Source organism: Camelus ferus, chromosome 3 (genome assembly GCF_009834535.1).
Source record: "Camelus ferus isolate YT-003-E chromosome 3, BCGSAC_Cfer_1.0, whole genome shotgun sequence".
Classification (NCBI taxonomy): domain Eukaryota; kingdom Metazoa; phylum Chordata; class Mammalia; order Artiodactyla; family Camelidae; genus Camelus; species Camelus ferus.
In genome coordinates this window covers 80,086,495-80,110,867 of record NC_045698.1, presented here as the reverse complement: position 1 = coordinate 80,110,867, position 24,373 = coordinate 80,086,495, and the positions used below count along the sequence as shown (strand labels likewise).

At 44.1% G+C, this 24,373-nt stretch overlaps 1 protein-coding gene across 4 annotated transcripts in view; it reads left to right on the top strand.

Annotated features, from left to right (window-relative positions):
* Nucleotides 1–24,373, top strand: part of SEMA6A (semaphorin 6A) — a 121,125-nt gene that overhangs the window by 77,149 nt on the left and 19,603 nt on the right. For 2 of the 4 annotated variants that reach the window (XM_032476551.1, XM_032476554.1), the window contains 12 exons: nucleotides 996–1,115; nucleotides 1,814–1,902; nucleotides 2,764–2,981; nucleotides 6,449–6,580; nucleotides 8,747–8,902; nucleotides 10,373–10,549; nucleotides 10,925–11,065; nucleotides 11,151–11,231; nucleotides 13,511–13,569; nucleotides 15,953–15,973; nucleotides 16,109–16,159; nucleotides 21,009–21,173. In XM_032476551.1, the coding sequence (XP_032332442.1) occupies nucleotides 996–1,115; nucleotides 1,814–1,902; nucleotides 2,764–2,981; nucleotides 6,449–6,580; nucleotides 8,747–8,902; nucleotides 10,373–10,549; nucleotides 10,925–11,065; nucleotides 11,151–11,231; nucleotides 13,511–13,569; nucleotides 15,953–15,973; nucleotides 16,109–16,159; nucleotides 21,009–21,173 (1,410 nt within the window). The remainder of the gene's footprint in view (nucleotides 1–995; nucleotides 1,116–1,813; nucleotides 1,903–2,763; nucleotides 2,982–6,448; nucleotides 6,581–8,746; nucleotides 8,903–10,372; nucleotides 10,550–10,924; nucleotides 11,066–11,150; nucleotides 11,232–13,510; nucleotides 13,570–15,952; nucleotides 15,974–16,108; nucleotides 16,160–21,008; nucleotides 21,174–24,373) is intronic. The other 2 variants (XM_032476552.1, XM_032476553.1) reach the window with 2 other exon arrangements.

Below are 24,373 nucleotides of genomic sequence, written 5' to 3'. Positions count from 1 at the left end.
ATATATAGGCCACTTGTGAAGACGCTTTTGAAGCCACAATTAATGAAGACATGCAAACCATTAAAAATGAAAGAGGAATTCATTTTTATATTGAATATAATTACTGTTTCCACTTCATCGACATAGATTTTGCTATTCCAGCACAGCCCATTTGATTAGTTGTGTGAAGAATGCTTGCTAATCCAGAGAAGAAACCAAACATTCTAAGAAATAACCTTCAGTCTCCTTCACTCTCTTCTGCCCTGGACATATCCTCAGGCGTACATCCCTAAAAGCATGAATTCTTAAGGAGAGACCAGTTTGAACCCAGCATCATCCCTTCCCCACTAATCTCTTTATTTTGGCCTCTTGTGTATCAGAATGTTCTCAGTTTGGGACTTGGGAAATACCGAAGCAAATATCTCTTAAACATAAGGCTGGACTGAAAGGGCTTCGTGGCTCTCCAGACCGAGGTAGAACACAGCAGAAACTATCAGGACAGAAGAAGCAATTTTAATCAGCTCTTTTTTGCTTATGAATCCCCTTTCTTCAACTTCCCTCGCCCGCTCAGGCTGAGCACCCTTACTTCTGCCTGTACTTAAATTTTCTGGTGATACAATCAGGCTCTATCTTCCCCTGGGCTCCCACCTAATCCAGTTTACCAAGGGGTGGTGGCAGTTGCAGTGTCCAAGGGGCCATGGCCTTGAGATTTCAGTCAAGGTCCATCTAATCAAGCGAAGCAAACAACATTTTTTCATTTGCCCTGTTCCCAGAGCTGCTGCTGCTTAGAAATTGCCATGCAATTTAAACATGAAAAATGTTTCATCTCTCATGATCCCAATTTAAAAATGGGTGGGAATGTGGGCCAAGTATTTTCCAAGCGACTCTCAGATTTTCCCCAGCTGTCCTATCTCACTGGCCTGGTGTAGGAGAGCTCCGTGGGGGGTGTCTCTCCGATTCCCCCACACCCACTGTCTTGCTCCAACCCCGTTCACCTCTTTCCTTTTTCTTCTAAGATGGAAAACTGTACTCGGCCACAGTGACTGACTTCCTTGCCATTGATGCAGTCATTTACCGGAGTCTTGGAGACAGCCCCACCCTACGGACCGTCAAGCATGATTCAAAATGGCTGAAAGGTGAACAGACAATTACAAGAAGAAAGGAAGGGAGGTGGGGGAGAGATGTAACTTGCAGGGACATTTAGAGTCTGGACAGAGCAGACTGTAGTTTCATTTTAGTAATGGCTTCTGACAGACGGGAAGGGGGAAGTGCAATCTTTTGCTCCAACTGATTTATTTACCTCCCCTTTTCACTTCCCATGAGTTTCTGGAGTATTATCAAAACTACCAATGCCACAACAATAGAATACATTACATTCATCTTTCCTGCTTCAGGCTCTCATTTCAGAGCCCCACATGAAAACAACGAAACATTTCATTCATGGAAGGGAACAGGGGATTGGAGGTGGTGGGGATCAGGAAAAAAGCTATTCACAACCCTGTATGAGTCAAGGATGACAAGGAGAGATGTGCACACAATCCTTTCTGTGATGTGAGCATTCCATTGTGGAAAATAAAATTACAGAGATATGCAAAGCTCGTTTACTCTTCATTGCTGATTGCAACTGCTTCTGAAAGATAAAATTTGTAAGCTTAAATGCTTTCTGAAACCACCAGCACGTTCATGTGTGAAGTCACTGGAGACGGTTAGTGTTAACCAAATGACTAATGGCCCTACACTTTTATTTAATAATATATCTTTGGTTGCAACTGATTGAAGTTCTTTTAACTCTGTGTGACATGTACCCAGTTAAAGTGCGCCCATTTGTCCACAGAACCGTACTTTGTCCAAGCGGTGGATTATGGAGACTACATCTACTTCTTCTTTAGGGAAATAGCGGTGGAATACAACACCATGGGAAAGGTAAGAGGGGAGGATGTCTCAATTTGGGGCCAGTGTTGTTGTGAATGACCTTGAAATAAGGACCATAAATCTAACAACAACTTCACCATTTTGAGCAGATCCAGCCAGAGATTGGTGGAAGTGAAACACTATTTCCTGGAAGCCCCGTATGCTTTTTCTGAAGGGTAACAGATTACAGGGAACTTCTTAAATATTTATACTGAAAACTTAATAGATAGATGTTTCACTGATTTCATACTGAGTTTCAGGTAACTTCAGATGTGGTTTCCAGGTCTACTCATCAGGTTGTTTTCCCTTTTAAAAATCGAGTTGCTGCACAGAGACAGAGTAAATACTCAGTGTCTTTAGGCAAACCGAGGGTCTTGACTGTATTTATTGCAAAGAGCAACAGAACACGTAGGGGATGTCTATTCCAGCTACTGTTACCCAAGAGTGGAGCAGGAGCACTAGGTCGGAGGGCACAAATTCAGCACCAGGGCGGCTTGCACAGTTAGAGGCATTCGGAGCATGAGATTCAGGGCCCAGAGGCAGCTAGTGAGGACGGCAAAGACGGTGCATACAAAGTATGCTTTTGTTTGAGGAAATAAAAAGCTAAGCAGTCTGTATGGAAATGAGTTTATGTGGCTGGGAGCTGATCCCCTGAAGGATTTATGGCTCTGTATTAAATGCCACAGCCTTATCTTCCAAAACATGTTGTTCCAATGCTAAGGTTTTCCTTTTATTTTTGCTACTGATTTTAGAAACATGGGATTAAATTAAGCACCTTGTTGTTCTGTTTCTATTTTCTAAGAAAGGCAAATTCTACCAAGATCTCGTTGAAAAGTGAGTGAGTTTAATTTTCCCTGTGTTTTTCCTCTGCAGGTAGTTTTCCCAAGAGTGGCCCAGGTTTGTAAGAATGACATGGGAGGGTCTCAGAGAGTTCTGGAGAAACAGTGGACATCCTTCCTTAAGGCTCGCCTGAACTGCTCCGTTCCCGGAGACTCTCACTTTTATTTCAACATACTGCAGGCAGTCACAGACGTGATTCGGATTAATGGCCGTGACGTCGTCCTGGCAACCTTTTCCACACCTTACAACAGGTAACCGTGCCCTGGCTGTGTGGACCTAATCCATCCTTTCCGGCTTCCTTTTCTTGAGGTGTTCTTATCTAATCCACAAGATTTGCCATGGACAAAAACATTGCCATTCTACTATTTGTAGCTGAGAACTTAACACTCAGTTATCATCAACAAATTAACGTCACTTATAGCACTACTGGCTTAGGATTTCAGGGAAAGTAATTAGATAAGTTATAACAGCATCTTCTTTGTATGCCTCACGTATAAACGCTGATAATGTGTTCTTTCTCAATCCCTCTGGTAATCCTGGAAAGTGAATACTGCTGCCTTCTTTTTACACTTGAGGAAACCGAGTTCAATTATGCTACCTGGTCCAGGTAGTCAATAGGTGGAAGCAGCAGCTCTGGAACTCAACAGTGTTTCTCCTTTCTGTTCTATGTCATCTAACATTTTATTTGACTTAAAACATTTCTATGAGTAAATGGATCAGTAAATTCTGAAGTACAAATTTTGGAAACTTATTGAAATGCTACAGACAGAAGTTCAGGAATTAGATGAGTCCATTTGGCATCCCACCTAAGGAGCACTGGCTACTATGTTGTCAGAGGAACCGAGTCCCAGCCACAGCACCACTGTCTGACTCTGCGAGGTTCTAGCAACAATTTATAAGTCATCAAACACTGTACTGAGAAATACTGAGGGTCAGCCTGTTCATTCCCATTTTTTATCTATTTAAGCTAAGACACCAAGCCGCTAGACAGCACACTTATCACTGTTCCTGGAACAGTGGGAATGTGTGGAGAACAGAACCACATGCTCCCCGGTACTCGGCTCTCCCAGACCTCAGAGTGCCAGCACCGCTGTGCGGGATGCTCCTGAAACAGAAATACACGTGCTGTATTCTCGCTTCTGTGGAGAACTCTGCACGTTCTCTGTTAGCTTCAGGAATGCACTGTTTTGTTTCGGATTGTCCTTTTCACAAAGCCTTGGAAGAACATGATGAGTGACTAGACGGCAGGCACGTGCATGATGAGGCCGAAGACAGCAGCTAGAAGGAAAGGCTTCAGAACCGGGAGAGCCCAGAGCAGAGCAAGCGGAGAGGGGAAACACTGTTCCTCGGCCACCTGGGGGGCAAGAGTCAAGAGTGCCCTTCCAAAGATATAAGAAAGTATGAACCCCTACTGCAGCAAGAAGTATCCAGTTAGATTTTAGTCAGCTGTCACCCTCTGAAGGAACTTTTAAACTTGAGAATAGAAAAGATATAAAAAGTCTGCCTGGACTGTTCATACTTCGGAAGCCACGTATCCAGGAGTGCTGAAAAAGACACTGTTTTGGAACACGGGGATGAAGGTGCTAGTGGAATTTCAGAGCACATTTCTAGTTTTTTTGTTTGTTTTTTGAGAGGGTGAGTTACTTTGTGATCATAACAGAGTAGTAGATTCCTGCGTATTATGTATACTCCATTTAAAGAATTTCCCGAAAGGCCCCTCAGAAACGTTCAGTAAGTGCATGCTAACGCAGTCCCAGAAACCGTATGTAGTAAAATCAGAAACTGGCAAAAATACACATACCCAGTTTCATCTATAAATTATAGTCCCTCCTGGTTTTACTCCTCTGGTTCCATCCCTCTCCATCCCGTCCACCACACAGGCACACGTGGTCACGTCCGGTTGTTTCAAATCCCGAGGTCCTCCTCTGTGCCCTGGGGGCGTGCAGGCCGCTCGTGGTCAGGCCCACACTCCTCCTCCAGCTCAGCCGGCTCACTGGACTGGCTCCTGCCCTGCTCTGCCGAGTCTGCCCGTCCAACCCCGCCGAACCCCTGGGGAGGCTCCAAGCCTCAGCTGCAGCCACCTCCCACGGAGCCTTGTGCGTACTTCTTTTCCACAAGGCTCTTACCAGACTGACTTACAACAGGGGTCGTTGTTAGCATTACCATTACTGTTGTTTTTGTTGTTATTTGCCTCCAGTTCAGAACTGTGAGTCAGCTGAGAGCAGGACTCTGTTACTCACCGAGCACTCGCTGCCTGAGATGAGGGATTCCATAAATACATGTGGAATGAACAGAAGATGGGAAGAAAAGGAGGGAGTAAAGTAGGGAAGGAAAAATGATTTTACAAATGATTCCAACTTTAGGAAGATTTTAACACCCTAGGGTTTCTTCAGTTATCATGAAGTGCCTCATAAAATACTTCAATATTTATCCTATTTCCCTTAATATTTAAAGGAAATATGTACAGCTCTTACTTTTAAGAAAATGAGATGTGAAGAGAGTCTTACAAGATTAAATAAGACTGGGGGTTCTGAAATTTCAAACCAAATGCGGATCACTGTTTTATTATGCACTTAACTCTGTGAATAATACACGCACACATACACACACACACATTAAATGCAATTCATCCTGCCACCCTGTTTTAAATAAGCTTTGTAATCCTCTCCCTATTTCTCGCTTTATTAGTAATACTTCAATAATTGTGTTATAAAATTAAAGGTGGCATAAAGTTCTCCTAATCATACATGAAGTAATTTCCATATCCTTTCAACATTTGCAAAATCAGGACTAAATCGTTCTCTCTGCCCCGGATGGTGTCCCCATGCTGCAGAGCACCTGTGCCTTGTCCCGGGTGCTTCCGCTGTGCAGTCGCCCAGTACCTCAAAGCCTGACTGAACCTGGTGGCCGGCCAGTGTCTGAAATTTATTTAATCAAAATCAAGGAATGTCCATAGTCAGAAACAAACATGGGTTCAAGCAGTGTACCTGGAGGAATGATAATTCATGTCATCTCATCACTGAGAGAAAAAAAAAAAAAACTGAAGTCCTTCTAGGAGGGCCAGGCAAGGATGTAATTATAGGTAGAGATTACTGTCGTTATTATTATTTAGCACTTAATGGAGCACTTTATTTGCAAAGTGTTGGTGCTTTAGAGATTTAAATTCTTTAGTCTTATGCAAATAAACAGGAAGTAAAAACTGGAATGTGCAGGGACTAACATAAAACATGGTTGGCCTCCTCACAAAGAGTTTCTCACTCCTGAAGCCCTGGGCCTGGGGAACCAAATTTAAAGAAGGAATGTGTGGACAGTAGGGGCACCTTTACTCTAGATTTTCAGCAATATTAGAGAAGCAGAATGATTTCCAGCGATTTTACCTTTGGGTGACTGACTGATAATTACTATCAGGAAATTCATGAAACTTCTAAATCACCAGCTCAACTGTTCCTCCTTCATAAACAAAAGCAGTTCCAGACACAAGAAGAGGTTTTTTTCCTACAAGTCTGCTGTAACCAGCCCTTTCTTTAAGGCCACTGTTGCAAATTTGATTCACAGAAACATTCTCTTAATGCACTGGGATCCCTTACACTTACAGGATTCAGGGTACAGACACTAATTTCACCTGCCATTACTAGGAAAGTTTCTTCGGAGTATGTTTTCCAAACTGCATGCATAACTGTTGTATGAGTAACACTCTGTGTGAAATGTCATATTGCAGCATCCCGGGATCTGCGGTCTGTGCCTATGACATGCTTGATATTGCCAGCGTTTTCACTGGGAGGTTCAAAGAGCAGAAGTCTCCAGACTCCACGTGGACGCCGGTTCCTGATGAACGAGTGCCTAAGCCCAGGTGTGTGCAAACAGTTCTGTGAATTTTGAGAAATGGTGCCATTGGCTCCCTTGGTGATGAGCATCTTATGAACGGCACACCAGTGCTTCCACGCTGACCACACAGACACAAATGCCAACAACAAAGAAAGGCCTGTGAGGCAATTTGCCTACATTCCTTTAATCAAAACCCCCAATTACCTATAGTTGTATTCAAAACAGTGACTCTCTAGTCTTTTGCTTAACCTCTGTATCTGTGGATTACCAGTGTAATCCCTGGAGGGTCGGAACCATCTGGTCCGATGCCCCAGTGGTCCACAGGTGAGGAAACTGAGGCCAGAGGTATAAAGTGTACTGTGCAAGTTCACAGAGCTGGGTCAGTGATTCCCACCACTCCTCCCTGCTTTTCTTCAATTTTACAGAGGCCCATGTCTTTAAACCTTAATAAAATGTGAACTATAAATGGCATTCTCTGGATTGGACTCACTCAGAGCTGATCCCAGACTCCAGGCCAGGGGCAGGCAGAGACCAGCGGGTAGTGGGCCATTAAGTTGTCTCTGGTCTGCCAGGTTCTGGTCTGTTTGGAGCCCAAATGCACCATAGATTTTCCCCTCCCCACAATGTGCTCCAAAATTGCTTTTATGAGGAGCCTACTTACTGTTCAGAGACAATCCAGAGACCTTTCGGTAACCTCCATCAAATCCTCACGCTAAACCAGGTAATTAATTCCTTCTTACTGGGACAGGATGAAACTCTCCCAACCCTGTGCCTGCCCTCTCTATGTGACATACACGGCACCCTCCATTATGGTTTCTGAAATCTAAGTGATACAGGAACATCCCTGTGTGTCCAGCTTCCTCCACTTAATCTGTGCGCCTCCAGAAGGAAACCCAGAGTCTTCTTACATTTTCTGGTTTCCAACTCTCTCCTTCAAACTGCAATCCCGCACACAAAATACCTAGCACAATTCACTTAATCGAACTAACTTAGATAATATGAAACGCTATACCCAGGGGAGAAACCCCTCTGGCTCATCCGTCTTCGTCACCAGAATTATCTGGCACGTGCATTCTCTTACTTACAGAGAGCAGAGGAGGTGCAAACAGCACACCTTGGCAACTGCAGGCAGATACTCTAAGTCATTACCTGGGATTGTCAGCTACCTTCCAGCTAAGCAGGAAGGGAAGTTAAACCTGAGGGATCAGGCTTCAGGGAGTGCTTATGCAATATGCCCCCCTGGGTGAGGAAAGATGGTCACTCAGCTGTCTGAGAACACATACTTAAAAGTGGTTTTCTACTGGGGACAGAGTTTGCCCTCCTCCTTCCCCATGCCTGCCTGTCTCTCACAGACATCAGGATGCCTTCACTGGCTGGCTGCATCAGTGCCATGAAACAGCATGTGCCTGGGGCTAGATCCTGCTCGTGTTGCCAGGGTCCACTTTTCCCCGTGCACCAGCGGGCAAACCAGGTGTCTGGACAGGATGGGCACCGGTGTTTCCCTGATCTGACTTTGCTGAGATGTCCCTTAACTCCTGAAACCATATAATTTCTTATAGAAACAAATTTTCACTGTCATTGTTCAATAATTTAAAAAATGACTTTTCAGGAAAGAATTTCCGTGTTTAACTGGCTTTTCACACATGTCCAAATCAAACAGAAACAATAAAAACCAAAACCCAAATGTTCTCTGACCCCTGGGTAACGAGAGATGGTTACACTGATTTTAGCTAGTATGTAAGGCTGGTGGCTTTTTGAACGACTTCGTTTTCTACATTCGTGAAAAAGTCAGCCCAGTTATTGGTCTCCTTTTGTGGAGCAAATGCCTCAAGAACTTGTAGGGGAATTGCAGAACAGGCAGAGCAGTCCCAGAGACACGTGCAAACCAGACCCTCCCTCACCGGTTTCAAGCTCCATCACTGTTGATGGGTTTGTCTGTGCTTCCAGTGGGGAAGCCAGGCTGCCCCTCGCCGAGCCTGGACGGCCTGGCTGAGGCTTCTCTGTGGCAGGAGGAGGTGGCCTAGAGGAAACCTAAGGATGTTTTTTGGTGGCATTCTGCATTGTTCAACTTCCTCTTCTCAGCCTACGGTATATTTATTCTCCTTCATGCCAGATGAAGAGAGAAGCAGTGCATTCAAAAAATTTGCCATAAAGCAAGAAATAAGCTCTCTCTCCCTTTGTTTCTTTTCAGGCCAGGCTGCTGCGCTGGCTCATCCTCCTTAGAAAGATACGCAACCTCCAATGAATTTCCTGATGATACCCTGAATTTCATCAAAACGCACCCACTCATGGATGAGGCTGTGCCCTCCATCATCAACAGGCCGTGGTTCCTGAGGACAATGGTCAGGTGGGTGTCAAGCAAGCCATGTCCTAAGTGGATTTCCCCTATTCCCCCCTCATGTTCAGAGAAAAAGTACATGATTGTGATTTGAAATGCCACAGACATCTTCTGTTATCCTGGGCACTGATTCAGCAATGAAGTGCTGGGCAATTGGGTGGATGCCACCAAACCCCCATAACCACACTCCCAGAGAGCAGAGTTTGGATATTTGCAGGCTGGTTGGACACATGCCAGCAATTAGAGGAACTGAAGATACTTTCTTCCCGGTTAGCCCACTGGTCCCATCTGTGTAAAAGCAGAGGAGCAGTGAAGGAGAATCCGGCAATGCATGTGGATACCTGTTGGGTTGGATATGGCTGCAGATTCCCTCTGAGTACTGTCCCTGGGTTGTCAGCTGTCAGACCGAGCATGACTAATGGAGCATTTGCACAAGTGCCCCAGTACAAAGAGTTTATGCTTTAGCATTTGTTATCTGAAGTGGGGGCCAACAGAGAAGAGGTAGCTGATTCAAAATCTGTGATGGCAGTAAATACTCCTCCTTCTCATACTTACTTAGTGCTTATTTCCAAACAGTTCAACAGGCTTTCCCAAGTACCATCCACTTGTGGCAGTCATCAAACCAAATGTTAATTAACTTTACCCCCATTTTTAAAAGGTGACTTTACTGAAAGATATTCAGGTACTGTAACGGCTCTTGCCAATAAGATGGAAACCATGGTATGTAACCTGCAGGAGGGCCCACGTTCCTGCCACGATGCTCAAGGACAAATGGGTACCCATGGAGTGTCAAACAGCTATAGGAGCTCAGAGGAGAGAAGGATGCCCAACAGGACTTATCCTAGACAGGTGACAGGACTGATGCCCTTCACCTTTGGCTGTAAATGGATCCTGTTTGGCTTGTACATCCTTATACTTATTAATAGTGTCATTAGCACCCTACCTCCCCATCTGTCATAACCTCAGTCCCTCCACACACAATCAGAAAGCTTTCCAACCTGGCATTCTGTTGACAGGTCTTTGCACCCCAGAGGAGGCGTCTGGAACAATGGTAGCCATGACTTTTCTTTTCAACATTCAATGAAATGTTAGCTGTGATCTTATAGTGGTTTGTAGTCTGTGCTGTGAAATGTTAAAATGAGTTCACTTATTATTTCTTCTCCTCTTCATAGGAGACATCAGTCTTCCCTTGTTGCTCATGGAAGGCATAACTGCTGAGTGGTTTCAGATGGTTATGGCTGTGTATTTGTTATGTAACTTGGCCTCCACATGTACATACCTCTTTTCTCCCCTTGGAGCCATACTAATGCTCTGCATATGGAAATAAAGGACCAGAACAGCTTGAGAGCATTATTTATACGCATACATTTTTCTTGAGGTTATTACTAGAAAGCTCTAGCACAACTGTTTGAAGTGGAAAAGGGGATACTTCAATCAAAGACCAACAAAGAGATAAAAAATGTGGTCCTGTCATTGTAGATACCGCCTGACCAAAATTGCAGTGGACACCGCTGCCGGGCCGTACCAGAATCACACTGTGGTTTTCCTCGGATCTGAGAAGGGAATCATCCTCAAGTTCTTGGCCAGGATAGGAAACAGTGGTTTCCTAAATGACAGCCTTTTCCTGGAGGAGATGAGCGTTTACAACCCTGAAAAGTATGTAGAACGGTTTGATTCTTTCTTAGTAATTATTTGTTTCGCTATGATGATCTTTTCCATTCAGATAAATCATGGCTGACTTAGGTTTTATGCATCTTTCGGTGACTTTTAGTCGTTATTTGTAGAAATCTTTTCATATGTTAAAAGCATCATCTTCTCCTTACCAAAAATGTGTGTTTACACAGATAACACAAACATTGTGTGTTTACGTGTGTGTGTGTTTGGGCGCACACATAAGGATCCATTTCACCTTCAGCTGGGTCCGATGAGGACCAACCTCGCTGGCTGGGAGGCGGGTGTGGGGGCGGTGGCAGGAAAAAGAACTGACCCAAGAGCGGCCACTAGCGGTCTCGCCCTGCCTTACAAAACCAGGTGCAGCTATGACGGAGTAGAAGACAAGAGGATTGTGGGCATGCAGCTGGACAAGGCCGGCAGCTCTCTGTATGTTGCGTTCTCCACTTGTGTGATAAAGGTCCCCCTTGGCCGGTGTGAACGACATGGCAAGTGTAAAAAGTACGTATTTGCCCCAGTGCCCTTTAGAAAGTCGCGGAGCTGAGAAAGGAGTGCTGGGTAGCTCAGGGTCACCCTCTTCCCGCAGGACGTGCATCGCCTCCAGAGACCCATACTGCGGGTGGGTGAAGGAAGGAGGGGCCTGCGCCCACCTGTCACCCGGCAGCAGGTAAGGAGCCTGGGCCGTCGGAGGGTATGAAGCAGCCTCTGGCTGCTGTGCATTCTAGACGTCACTTACGCCGTCCGATTCGCTGGCCTCACACACACCGCCGCTGCTCAGCCTTCCATGGACAAACCTCATCAGTGAGACTGCCAGCCATTCTCGTTCCTTTTCCCATTTCACAAACACCCCAACGTCACAGGTGGCAGATTCCCAACCGAGTAATCATCCATCCTCAGACTGATTAAAAACACAGAGGAAAACAACACAGTGGACTTCTCAGTGTTCCCTGGGGAGAGGGACAGGCTGGTACATGCCTTGATCATGTCCGTGCGAGAACAGCAGAGAAAAGGAGCAAGAGGGTACCAATTAGATTAGTGATGTGGTTTGTCCAGCCACAGCAAGACTGGCCGCTCTAATTGACCATACAGGGCTGAGAAGAAATTGCAGAGCATTTGCTAAGTGACGTGTTTGTTCTGTAAGCATGCTGTATACATCCAATAAACCTTCCTCCTGCACTAAAGAGCAGCTGACCCTACTACTCATTAGGTAGTCAATCAATTCTTGGCATTTCTGCAGCAGATCCGCTAGATCAAGCCAGTCTGCCACGCATGTGCTTCTGGTGCTTACAACTGTTACCCTGACTCTCAGTGCTTGGATGGTATTAATTAAAAGGTTTTACACTTTTACCTCAGTGGATGTGAAATCCAGAATAACATTTGGGAAAATATTCAGTGCACATCCTTGACAGATTATGGCAATTCAAGGACGGTGCCAGATGGGCAGCATAGTTCTTTCTTAGCCATTTCTTCAACTTCCTGAGATGCAAAGGGCAAAAAGGATCATCCTCACATCTCTCCGAGCCTCCTCACCCATTTTAGAACAAGCAGTCGAACACACAGAAGGGCAGAGCTCATGACCACCACCTGCGTAATTTGAGAGAAAGGATTTGCATAAGCAGAGCTAATGATAACTGTAAAGTCTGACCTGGAAATGTGACTAATGCAACGGGGTGACTCACCATGAATTATTAGATCAGCTTTGCAAATAGCGATATTGACACACTACTCTGCTAGCGCATTAGAGGTCTTCCTGGGAACCCTTGGAGCGAAGGAGAGAGGTCCTTTCTCAGCTTCCCTCACTGTGCTCTCAGAGCCTACCTCCTTTCTTTAGTCAGGTGTGACCAAAGGCAATAAGAATGATTTTTAAACATCATTTTTAAATCAATGTGAGAACTCCAAAATTGTTCTCTGTAAGGATCTACATACACACATCCTTGTTCAAAACGTGTGGAACTCTACTTGGAGAGCGGCCTTCAGAGCCTGGTGAACGCTGCCTTTCCCTACCACTAGACATCTTCAGCATTTAAGCTTGAGTCTGATTTTTTTTTAACACAGCATAGATCATTGGAAGGCAGACACGGGGGATTATTAGATCAAGGTGTGACTTTCAAAATAGTTTTCCTCGATGGCTCATAAATAAACTGGGAAGGCAGTTGCAAAATAGGTGTTTCAATTATGTTGTAGGAAGCAGCTCAAAGTGCCCCTGAAAAACGACAAGATTCCGCTGGATTATTCCAGGGTGCTTATTTAAAAATCAAAACAGACACTAGATTGGTCTTGTAACTGTCACAGAGTTTATACAGCACAAAAGCAACCTACTGGACTTGAAAGAAGTGTGACCAGGTAGAGAGACGTGCAGGTCATACTCCTGAGGATGGGGTGTGGGGCCAGGAGTGAACCCAGTACCTGAGTTCTCTCAGCAAAATGCACCACCAAGTCTGTCCCCTCGTGGGCCCCCCATATCCACTGGCCCCCCGAACACTTTGTTATACAAAGTTATTTCTAAGCAATGAAACAGATAAAAGTCTAGAAAGGCAAGAGTTAGAATGAAAGAGACAATAGGGAGGAAAAGACCTTTTTTTTTTAATTTATAGACTTCTATATCACCTATACAGGGAGTGTATGTTAACATTCAAAACATTAAGAAATGCTCAGGGAATTAGAGGCAGAGAGTGATACATGCAATCCACAAAATAATTAACTCCCTGAATAATACCTGAATTAACTGCCTAAACCATGGCTTCTCTTTGGAACTTCGTAAAGGACTCATTTCTGTAAATTCAGAGATATATTTTCAAGCTGTTATCTACTTCTCTTTTCCCACCTGCCCCAAATTTGTCAAATTGTGGTAGTTTCTTTAGTGAAACTGAAGACTTGTCCTGAAATAAAGACTCGTATCATTGAACTTGTTCCTAACTTTCTTCTCCTCCCTCCCTCTTTTTAAAGACTGACTTTTGAACAGGACGTAGAGCGTGGCAACACGGACGGCCTGGGAGACTGTCATAGTAAGTACCGCTTTTTTGGCCAGGTGTATCTTCGGGCAGAGATGCCTTCACTGAATGGCACAGAACCATGACCCCCCATGTGTGGAGCTGAGCGTGGCTGCCTCTAAGACATGAATAGCAGACTTCACCTGCTAAATATCAAATAAAGAAAACAGCGTGTTTTAAAGCCAGTGCTGCCAATGTTGCCATAAACCCTGGCACCTATTTCATTATGATGATGCTGTGGAACAAATTCACTCTAGAGGATATTAATTATAGCAGAGAAATAAGTTGTATCAGCATTTCCATTTAAAAACCAATTCTGTTGTTTTTACAAATATGCTACTGCCATAATTTTTAGCCAGATAATAAAAAGACCGGTCACTGTACTCAAGCTTTTTAATTGAACGGGGACTGTTTTATTTTTCTTGAACGTATCAACTAACAAAAGCAATTATTTCTTTAAGTTAGACTTATGTCTGTTACCATTTGCAGTAGAAAAACTTTTCAGGAAGAACCCACTAAGTTTAATTTCTTTAAGAATTAGCCTACTATGCTAATCTCAGAGTTCCTTTCAAAAGTTATTAAATGCTAACATTCTAGGTAGAACCTTATAAAAAGGATCCTGGTGAAAGCTCTTCCCAGTTGCCCAATGATCTGATTGATACCAATACTCTCCTGAAAATGCTTTATTAATGCTAATTTAGAGAATAATGCCATACTCTTGGAAAATGTTTAGTTTGCCATGTTTTAAATGTTCTATGTGATGAATTTCAAGAAGTTTGCATTCAAAATGAGACCAAAAATAGCTCCTACACGAATGAAACTACATGACTTCTGATATTTGATTCGATAATGAAAATCATGGCTGTGACTCTAAATCTTTGAGCCATGAGTCCTGAAATTACAGACTCTAAGGTGTCATTCAATACCTTATCTTTTGGGGGGGAACAGACACAATCAAATAAAGAGGTCTGCAGACAACCTCATCTCCAAATTCTTGGTCACGTATTTTTTCTGTTTGTAAATACATATTGGCAAAAGCTTCTTATGTCTCCACACACAAAGCTGAATTAAGAATTAGTATAGGAGACAGCGTCATCACCACAAGATGTGTGTGGTGTGTGCAGTGAAACAATGTGATACATCATGGTGGATCTTAGTTGGTGCCTTTTGACTCCATTTTCCAGGAAACAGGTTTCGGTTTGTGTGTCTATGCAAGTGAACTTAATTAGCTGACTTTAGTGGATAATTTTCTTCGTATTTTTATGATCTGGTGATATGGGCATCTGTAGAAAAATAGGGATGTTGATTTGGATTGAATAGGTAAATATTTGAAAAATATGAAAATGGGTGTTAGTGGCCCTACAAAGCGTCCACTGCACCAGGAGGCTCACACCACACCTGGGTCCTAGGGCAGAGGAACGTAGGGGAGCTTCTGTGTCTAGCACAGCGCAGACCCTCAGGTCCCAAGCCAGTGATTTCCTCTTTAAGTTCAGTGGTCAAGCCTCCAGCTGAGGGGGCAGGGTATAACTCAGTGGTAGGGTGCATGCTTAGCATGCATGAGGTCCTGGGTTCAATCCCCAGCACCTCCGTTTAATTCATTAATTAAGTAAGCAAGCAAGCAAGCTAAGCCTGCAGCTGAGACGCACAGTCCACCCGCTCCAGGCGGGAGGTAACGCCTCTCCTGGTGACCTCCCTGCTCCGGGGCTTCTGCTGGCACATGACCTACTTCCTGTTCACACCCAGGGCTCAGGGGATTTAGATATGTGGTACACAATGGCCTTTTAACAGGAGTTTCAGTGGAAATGAGGAACCACAAAGAGCCAGTCTCAGAGGCTGAGTAGCAGGCTGAGTGAACCAGTGATCTGATCCAGACACACACACATGTATATACATGTTGCCTGTGTGTGTGTGTGTGTGTGTGCGTGTGCTGCTTTTTATTTTGAATCACCTAACTAAGCCCCGCCGCTGAGTTCAGAGCATGGTGATCCGGAACAGTTCCTCACAGCATGGGTGGGAGGACGAAATGAGAGAAGTAGGAGAGGTGCCGTAAGTGTGGTCCAGGTGTCACCTACTGTGCCACGTGCACGTCCCTCTGTGTGGAGCAGGGCTTGCGTGTAATTGCAGTTGCCGTTCCTTCCGCTAATCTTGCCTTTTCTCTGCCTTTTGGCAACAAAGGCATGGCTCTGAGGAGACTCACTTGGGAAAGAGATACAGGGATGTGAAATCAGACCTAATATAAAGCATCTGACATTACAAGCAGAAAGTAAACAGCACTTACTTAGTGCTGGGGGTCAGATGTTGGCACAGCTCTGTATTAGCTCCCTCCCACTTAGTATGTAAGTCACACAGAGCAGAGTGTTAAACATTAAGTGACTTTCTCCTCCCTTTTGTCTTTCAGATTCCTTCGTGGCACTGAATGGTAAGGAAGACATTATTCATAATTTAATATCGATGGAAATCTATTTGGGAAATCCTGTGTCACTAACTCTCTTGAGGATTTTCAAATCTTACACTTATTTTAAATTAATTTTTTAATTCTCATTATTTTTTATAGACATTTCAACTCCTCTACCAGATCATGAAATGTCTTACAACACAGTATATGGTCAGTTTATGGATTTTTTTTTTTTACTCTTCAAGCCACTCGTCCTTTGGTAGTATATAGTCTTCATTCCTAAACATCATGGACCACATTCTTTGTTATTTCAGGGCCCCAATTCACTAAAATTATTCATAGATTTCATGATGCTTCAAAAATTACTCTACCTATAATATGAGACAACTGACATGTGAGAATGACCCCTACATTTTTAATCCATGTAACATGAAAGATGCCAGCCTTAGGGAATTTGGTGAATACATTTAATGAGTTCTTGAGGGAGAAGAAACTGGACATAAGTACATCCAGATAAAAGAACAGTGCTTATAACTAACAGGACATACATAGCTCCTTTAACTGACAGACAGTACCATTCCCCAAAATGCTGACTTTCAGGACAGCACCCTCCGCAGGGAAAATCCATGCAGAGTGCAGATGCCAAGTTCTTATTAGGCAGAACTTTCCAGTATAGCTGTTGAAATTTAAGCTCAGAAGGAGTATGAATATTTAGACATATCTTCAGTGAGATTTCTTTAAATGTATACAAGGAAGAGTAACACAGTGGAAATGATGTGGCAGCAGGATTCATCCCATTGTTCCTGCTCTGAAACACACAGATCCTGTACTAAACAGAGCCAGTCGGTCCATAAGCAAAATATTCTGAGTGCTTTATAAGAAAAGGTTCCACTTCTCAAGCTTCCCCCAAATGCTTCTTAAGGTAAACTATTTATGTGTTTTTTTAAAGATAGAAAAAAACATATATGTAATGGCAAATTTAAACTTCTGCATTATAACGGGGACAAGTTTCACCGACATGCAGACATTTTATCATTTTTATGTTTAAGATATGTAACAGTAACAGCTCTGAGGCAGTCTTTTAATGGAGACCTAGGTAATAAAGGAAGGGGGAAAAATAAAGAAAAAAAAGGAAAGAAAAGAAAGCAAGGTGGATTCAGGATTCAAAAAAAAATAGTTCAAGATGGCTACCGAGGTGTTTGGTAGCGCTGTGGAGACTCTCACTCCCTGTGTCTAATTAGCCTCTTTGAAAGTCCTGAAGGCAATCTCATAAACTGGGGCCATGCAGATTTGGAAAACAGTGCCTGGTTTCTCCTGTCGTGAAGTCAGGCATCGCGGAGCAGAGGAGCCCACTGAACGCGTCCACCTGCAACATTCTCTCCTCTCAGATTCAAGCCACAATAGTGAACCATCGGCGTCTGGAAGAAAAGTCCCCCGGGAGGCAAATGCCGCCTAGTTTAGCTTGCTCTTCAGAAGAACCCACTTAGCATCTGCTCTTCTCCAGTATCATACTCTGCAATCACTTCCTATAATTGAATAATCTGTATCAGATACTGAGAGATTTGGGTCTTGAGTCTAATTGAACCAGCAACCTCCCCGGCATTCATCAGTCATACTAAGACCAATTCTAACTCCCAGGTAATTTCTCCTATAGACAGAATAATTAAACCACGGGGTGCTCTTTATGAACAAAAAATCACTCTCCCATTTATGGATCTCTCTTACTGTCTTTACAAAAGGAAAAGAACTTATTAATTCCTCCACATTAACACTTTAAAGGACAGTGCCCGGTCAACCCTCAGCTCAATCAGTGGTTTCTGTGATGAAACTAAAGATTTGAAATTTTCCTTTTAGCTAACGATGCTGTCCATTTCAAGCTAAATCTCTCCAGTGGAAAGTGGTTAGATTATTAAAACCAAATTGCTGGGGGTTTTTTTGAACATGGGTGTAGACCAAGAAGTCAACCCCAAAGTCCAAAGTGCACCCACTGTTTCTAGCTGTGTCCTCTAGATGTTTCCATAAAATTTCAGTGGCTCAGTGAAGACTTACAGAGTGACCCACAGAACCAGCACTGCCTCACTCTGAAAAGGGATCGTTCAGTAAACCATGCAAACTCTCTGTGGGGCAAAAGCTCTGTGCAACACCAGTCACATATACCAGAACCCCTTTTTAGTGAATTGGACCCTGATTATCTTCCTTTTCTCTTCCTCTTGTACTGACTTAATGTCTCTTTTTTGTGTCTAATTGGTTACAATCATTATTAATAGGTCAGAGTAGTTTGAATGGTCTCTAACCTCTGGATTTACAAAGACTTGTAGATATAGAGAAACATTATGATGCATATTAAAGATAACTTTAAAAATCTATTCTTGTATATTATAAGAAGAAGAAGAATCTTCCACTGATGAGAATGACTTTTCTTATTTGATTAACGAGATAAAATTTTAAGTTCCAAATTGTTGACGTGTAATACGATATCTACAAAGGACTGCCTGGTTTTGTAGCATCATTTTGGTTACAAAAGTCTTTAAGGAATGCACAAAAATAATACAACCTTTAGAATCAGGTTCTAAGAAGGAATATAAGTGATTTCCTTTTAACAGCTGTGTAAGCTTGGAGGGGTAACGATAATACACCTCTCTGATTTAAAACTAAGGACTGCTGCTTAACAGTGCTCTTACACGGTAGTTCTAAAACTTGGGAGAATCAGGCATTGCTTTCTCCAACTGTCTGATTCACCACTGACACACACGGCCTGTCCTCAAGCAGAAGTTTAAAAGATTACAAACCTCAGGCTGCTCTGTTTTCTTTTCTTTTGAGTACATCGGATGCATGGTTTCTCTAGATTTACACACAGAAAATGGAGATGAGTTGGGTATTAGACTAACACTCCAGCAATACGAAGGAGCTGATTTCTCACATTTGTGTAGAACATTTTCCTACCTAACTACCATCTGGTCCCCATTAATTTCCTCTCATAGCCATAGCTTTCCATTACCAATGAGTTTCCCATGTATTCACAGCATATGGTCCAGGAAATCTTTCTACAGAGAATGGGTCCCTTAGGCATATATTTCCCCTAGATTACCGTATTAAAAAATGTTCTCCCTAAACCATACTTATGGCATTACCATAAAATTGCCCTTTGAACACAGTTAAATTGAAAGTGCTCCAAATGCATATCAATTCAGGTAAAAGAAATTCTTGCTACTTGGAAGAGAGGTTTTTTTTCCCCCCTTCCCCTCTTGCTAACTCCCTACAAAGCTTGTTTCTAATTGTTTGCTTATGCTGGGTGTTGAATTCTCTCTTAGGCTGATCATCTATTTCATTTGAGCATTGTTGAATTCAAGAGTAGAACACAGAGGCAACATTACAGACCTCAATATAAGCAAAAAGGAAGTAAAAGAAATTCTGTATTTCCAACCCCAGGTTAATAATTTTCCTACCCCTGTTCTCTTACCAGTATTGTGAGATGAGATGTGAAATTCAGAAATACAAAAACAAAAAGTCAAGATGCATTCTTGAATTTTAAACGAACATGTCTTTAGCAGTTGCAATATGAACTAGACATTTGCAACAAAGCGAATGTTTGAAGCTGTGTAGGAGCCAAACTCTACACAGAAAGGGGCCTCTTAAATGTTACCAAAGCTTTGTGGTAACATTTAAGTGTGGTGCTTCCATGGAAATCCTATAGCTCAGATCAGCCACTTGGATTACTTGCTTTTTCCCTGCTATTATTTATATTTATATAAATATATATATATGGTCTATAATTTATAGTATTAAAGTCTTTTGGAAATCCAACCTCCAACAATAATTGCAAGAAAGAAGAATGCAGTGCATTCATTATCATCTTTCTTTCCGGTGGCCAGTATTTTATTTATCACGTGTGTCGGTGATCACAGCTGGAGGCGGGAGCCACTTGTGAATCTGTCCTACTTTCTAGCAAAGGCACCAGTTACGCATTCCCTGTGGTTGCCCTGATGTCCTTTTAAAAACTGTTCAAGAGGCTGCTATAGGTAAGGTGGCTTAATAAGCCAAAGACTCTACTTGAAAACTCACAGAGAGGTTATACTTATTTCCACCAGAGAGTACAGGTAGTGGGGCTTCTTTAAATCATTGTGACAGTTTAGATCAAAGCAGCAGATACGATCTGCATTTAACCTTGTGCGGTGATGGAGGGGAAGGCTTAGAGATGCGTTCCCAGGAAACGTCCGGTTTCTGCCGTAACCCCCGACCTAGCCATTCTTCTGGCATTATCCTCTGGTAGGCTACTCGGGGTCTCAGACAGCCATCCGCTTGTAATCTGAACTGTAGCAGTCAGCACGGCCTCAAAAGCCACCTCTCCCAAGTGTGAGTTGTGAAACCACGGGACTAGCTTGGCTGGAATAAGACACAAAAGGCACAGCCACAGCAACACGGAGCAGCCGAGACCCCCATTCCGGGGGGGGAGGAGGTGGGAGCAGACCCCTCTAGAAGGCAGTCACTTCTCCCAGAAAGAGGAAGGCCTGCGACGTTGAGCTACAGCTGAGAACTAGACACATGCTCCACAAGAAAGGCTCAGGGCAGCTGAGTCATTTGCAGTGGGGGAGAGCCTCACCCACTGCCGTAAACCTGCCCCATCAGCCATAGATGGTGTCCCCAGAGCAGACACGTTCCGTTCCAGTGCGGCTGTGGGGATGCCAACGAAGGACTCTGATATTTCCTGAGCACCTGCTATGTGTCGGGTGCTGCTAGGAACTTCCAGCATTACATCAGTTTGTCCTCCCAGCACTGGGAGGTAAGGGACATCATCTCCACTTTGCGCACAAGGAAAACCAGGGGCCAGAGAGGTTAACTGATTCTCGGGCTTGGCAGAGATAAGATTTGGCCCTTCTTCCCCTAGCTGCAAGTTCAAAGGGTCCTCTGCTGACCCTACCCGCCAGCCTCGCTATTGCTAGGGCAATCTCCTTTGAGTCTTTCACAGCCAGCTTGGGTGTCCCACCTCCTGGCCTCTGAGTGAAGGGAATGTGGATGTCTCCGGTGATGTTCTCCCTAACTGTATTTGTGATGAAAACAGGGCACTCCAGTTCCCTCTTGCCCAGCACCACTGCATCCGATTCGGCGGCTCAAGAGGGGTATGAGTCTAGGGGAGGAATGCTGGACTGGAAGGATCTGCTCAATTCACCTGACAGCACAGACTCTTTGGGGGCAGTGTCTTCCCATAACCACCAAGACAAGAAGGGTAAGGCCTTGGAAGCACCTCTTCCTCTTGGGGGCGAGGGAGGGAAAAGTGGGGAGGACTGGGTAACTGCTTCCAGCTGAATCACAGCAGCATTTGAGGAATGAACCTCCAACACACCATGATGGAAAGTGTCTCAAAAAAGGCTGCAACCCAATCCTGTGCTAGGCTTGATCCTAAATTACTCCCCAACCCAGGAGAAACCACACAAAACAAATAACACAGCCTCTAAGCTTCCTCTACCCAAGAAGGGCGTGGCTTGGCCCAGAGCAGATGCTGGCTCCTGAGATCCCTTTTCCACTCCTCTTAGCTCATTCACTGATTTTTGGATCCTCTTTTCCCACCATAATGGAGTGGAATGCAGTGCGGGCTTTGGCAAGTGCGTGTGATGGAAGTAAAAGCCCGTTTAATCAGTGAATGGAGAAATAGCAGAGCGAAGTCTTTTCAGGCTGGTGGCATCCCTCACTCTCGCATGGTGCTGAATTTGAATAGAGCCGAGGTCCTGAGACGTTCTTAGTTGCCCTTAGAGGACAACGGCTAAAACAAAAATATGTTATTTAATCAAGCAGAATTGCTATGCATTTAAAACAGAAAGGAAGCTACGCGACATGAAAGGGACTCTACTGTGAACTGTCCTAAATTCTCCCTTGCTTTCTTTGCTCAACTGGAGACAGGAAATGTCATCTCTTTTCTCGCCATTGGCTGCTTCTGGTAACACATCCTACTTTAGTTGCAGCTGCAACCAAAAAGGCCTTTACTTGTCCAAAAAACAGTCTTGTAAGGCAGAGACTGAAAAGCTCAGTTATGTCGCGAGCTGTTTCCCCCCATTCAGAATTGTTTATTTCTATATGTTTTCAAGAGTTTCATCCAAGCGGGGGGCTGGAGTCTCGAGGGCAGACCAGCCACAGTGACCCTTGTAGGACAATCTCCATCACGTCCTTCCCTAGGGTTCTCTGTACACATATGTCCATCTGAACTTTCAGAGAATGTTTCTAGGCAGACTCACACGCTACATTTTTGTCCTTTTTTTCTTTTTTTTTTTTTTTTTTGGCGGCTCATCTCTAGAGAGTGCTGTACACTCGCTAATGCCAAGCCAAAATGGGACGGGGTAGGTAGCCTTTTTAACTTGTTCTTTAACATATCCCCTTAAATGATTTTATTATTCTCCTGTAACTTTTATTAATAGGTCCTACCCCAGTCTTTTTTTTTTTTTTTTTTTTTTTTTAATTTTTTAAGTGCCTTTTGTCTCAGCAGCCTCTTTTAAGCCGGTAGGCTCCTTGCTCTTAGCATCACGAGGAAGCACCAGGCCGACCTGTGATGGGACAGAAATGTCACAACAGGCCACATGCCCTAGCATGTGCCATTATTTGTTATGTGTGGCTCCAGACCGCAGACGTGTTAGTCTTGGCTGAGTTCTCGAGAAGAGACAACACAGTAAAAATCACTTCGTGTTTGCCCACTGCGACTTTCTGAAAAACCAGCCAGCCCTGCCAGTAAAGCATGAAATATGTCAACCAAACAGCTAGCTGTTTGGTCATTTTCTCTTCACTTCACTGAGACGGATGGCGGGAATTTTCTCCGATCGTTAACTCTCCCAAGGGCTGGAGGTTATCAAACAGTCCAATTAACACTTTGACAGATCATTTTCAAATTCGGCATTGTTCATTCTCTTGGGTCTTATTATGAATCCTGACCAAGCTGGAAGCAGTCTACCGATTGTCAGACAATGGTGGCAGAGGTGACTGCATGGGTGTTTGACATGATCACTGTTCTCGTGCTATTTCTCCTTGCCTTGCCCGGTCAAATCGGAGCTTGATTTGTGACAACTGATTAGGTATTTGATGGGGCAATGACAATGAGTTGTTTTGCAGAAATTTTAGAAATTAAAAAAAAATGTAGCTTAATGTTCCTTTGACCATGATTTTTTTTATGATTTTAATTTCCATTTTGCTCTGAACTGTTTTTCCGTTTACTGTTCATGATTTTATTTTGAACCTCTGTTTTGTTTTGCCAAGCGCTGTGTGGTATGACTTGGTGATGGCGTTATTCTGTTGGAAAAGTCTTCTTTCTTTTCTGACTCATGATGACGTCCTTTAACTTGACCCAATCTGTGATCCCCTCGCTTCTTTTCATTCCCTGCCCTGGGTGCCTGAACGATGTCACATCCGTGTGTGCAGCATCTCCCGCGACGCGCGGGTCTCACGGGTCTTCTGGGGGCCTCTGGCGCGTGCTCTTCTCACTGGGCCGATTGTCTCTTGGGAATGTGACATTTGTGTGCCCCGGCTTTCGCAGCTAAATATACTCTGGAATTGTTTCTAAAACACCGCACATTTCCCCGCTAAGCAGAAAATGTGTCTGCTGACCAGCTAGCTGAGGAGGAGGCAAGTGTCCTGTGCCCTTTTTATTCTGGCTGCTGAACAAAGCCCAGGGAGCCGAGGAGCCCACAGCTCTGCTCCACAGAAACGCTGAGCACCCAGGGGCCGGTCCCACTCCTGGTGCCGCCTCACCCTCCAGACACTTCTGCATTTCCAGAGTATGTTTGCTTGCCTTTTTCTTTCCTTCCCTTGCTGTGTCTTTCGTCCTGATTTAATCCTGTGCGTCCCTCACGTTCTGTCCAAGCACCGTTCCTCACCTGCAATCTCACCCCCTTCTGCTACCATTGTTCTCAGCCTCCCCCTTTCAAGGTAACAGACCCAGGCCCTCCGCCCCTCCGTGGGACGTTCCAAGGCTCTTTCCTTCTTCCCTGGGGGTGGCAGCCCGGGGCTGGACAGACATGCACGGTCGTACTAACAAAGCGTGGGAAGAGACCTGCAGAGCACACAGGAGCATTATCACAGAAAATGAAGTAATTTTCTCTCCCAGTAACTGGCCTTGCCCTTCATTACCCTCCTGGCCTTGTCAAATGTCTCCTGTCCTTGCTGCTTTTCTTTAAAATTGCCTGGTATCTTGCAAACCCTAGATTCATTTGTGGAGACACGGCCAGCCGCTCTGTTTTCTCTCTGGCTCCCTAGATGTCTGGGGCCTCCAGAGCCAGCCCTTTAATCACCAAGTTGATAAATTAGAAGCAGTTCTGGCTACTTCTTTCTTGGTTTTGCCACATTTGAAAATATATATTATTTATTCATCCCATAACTCCTGAGGTGGTAATGAGCAGTTACAAAGGGGCTCTAATTACACAGGAATAAGACAGAAAATCCAGTTTA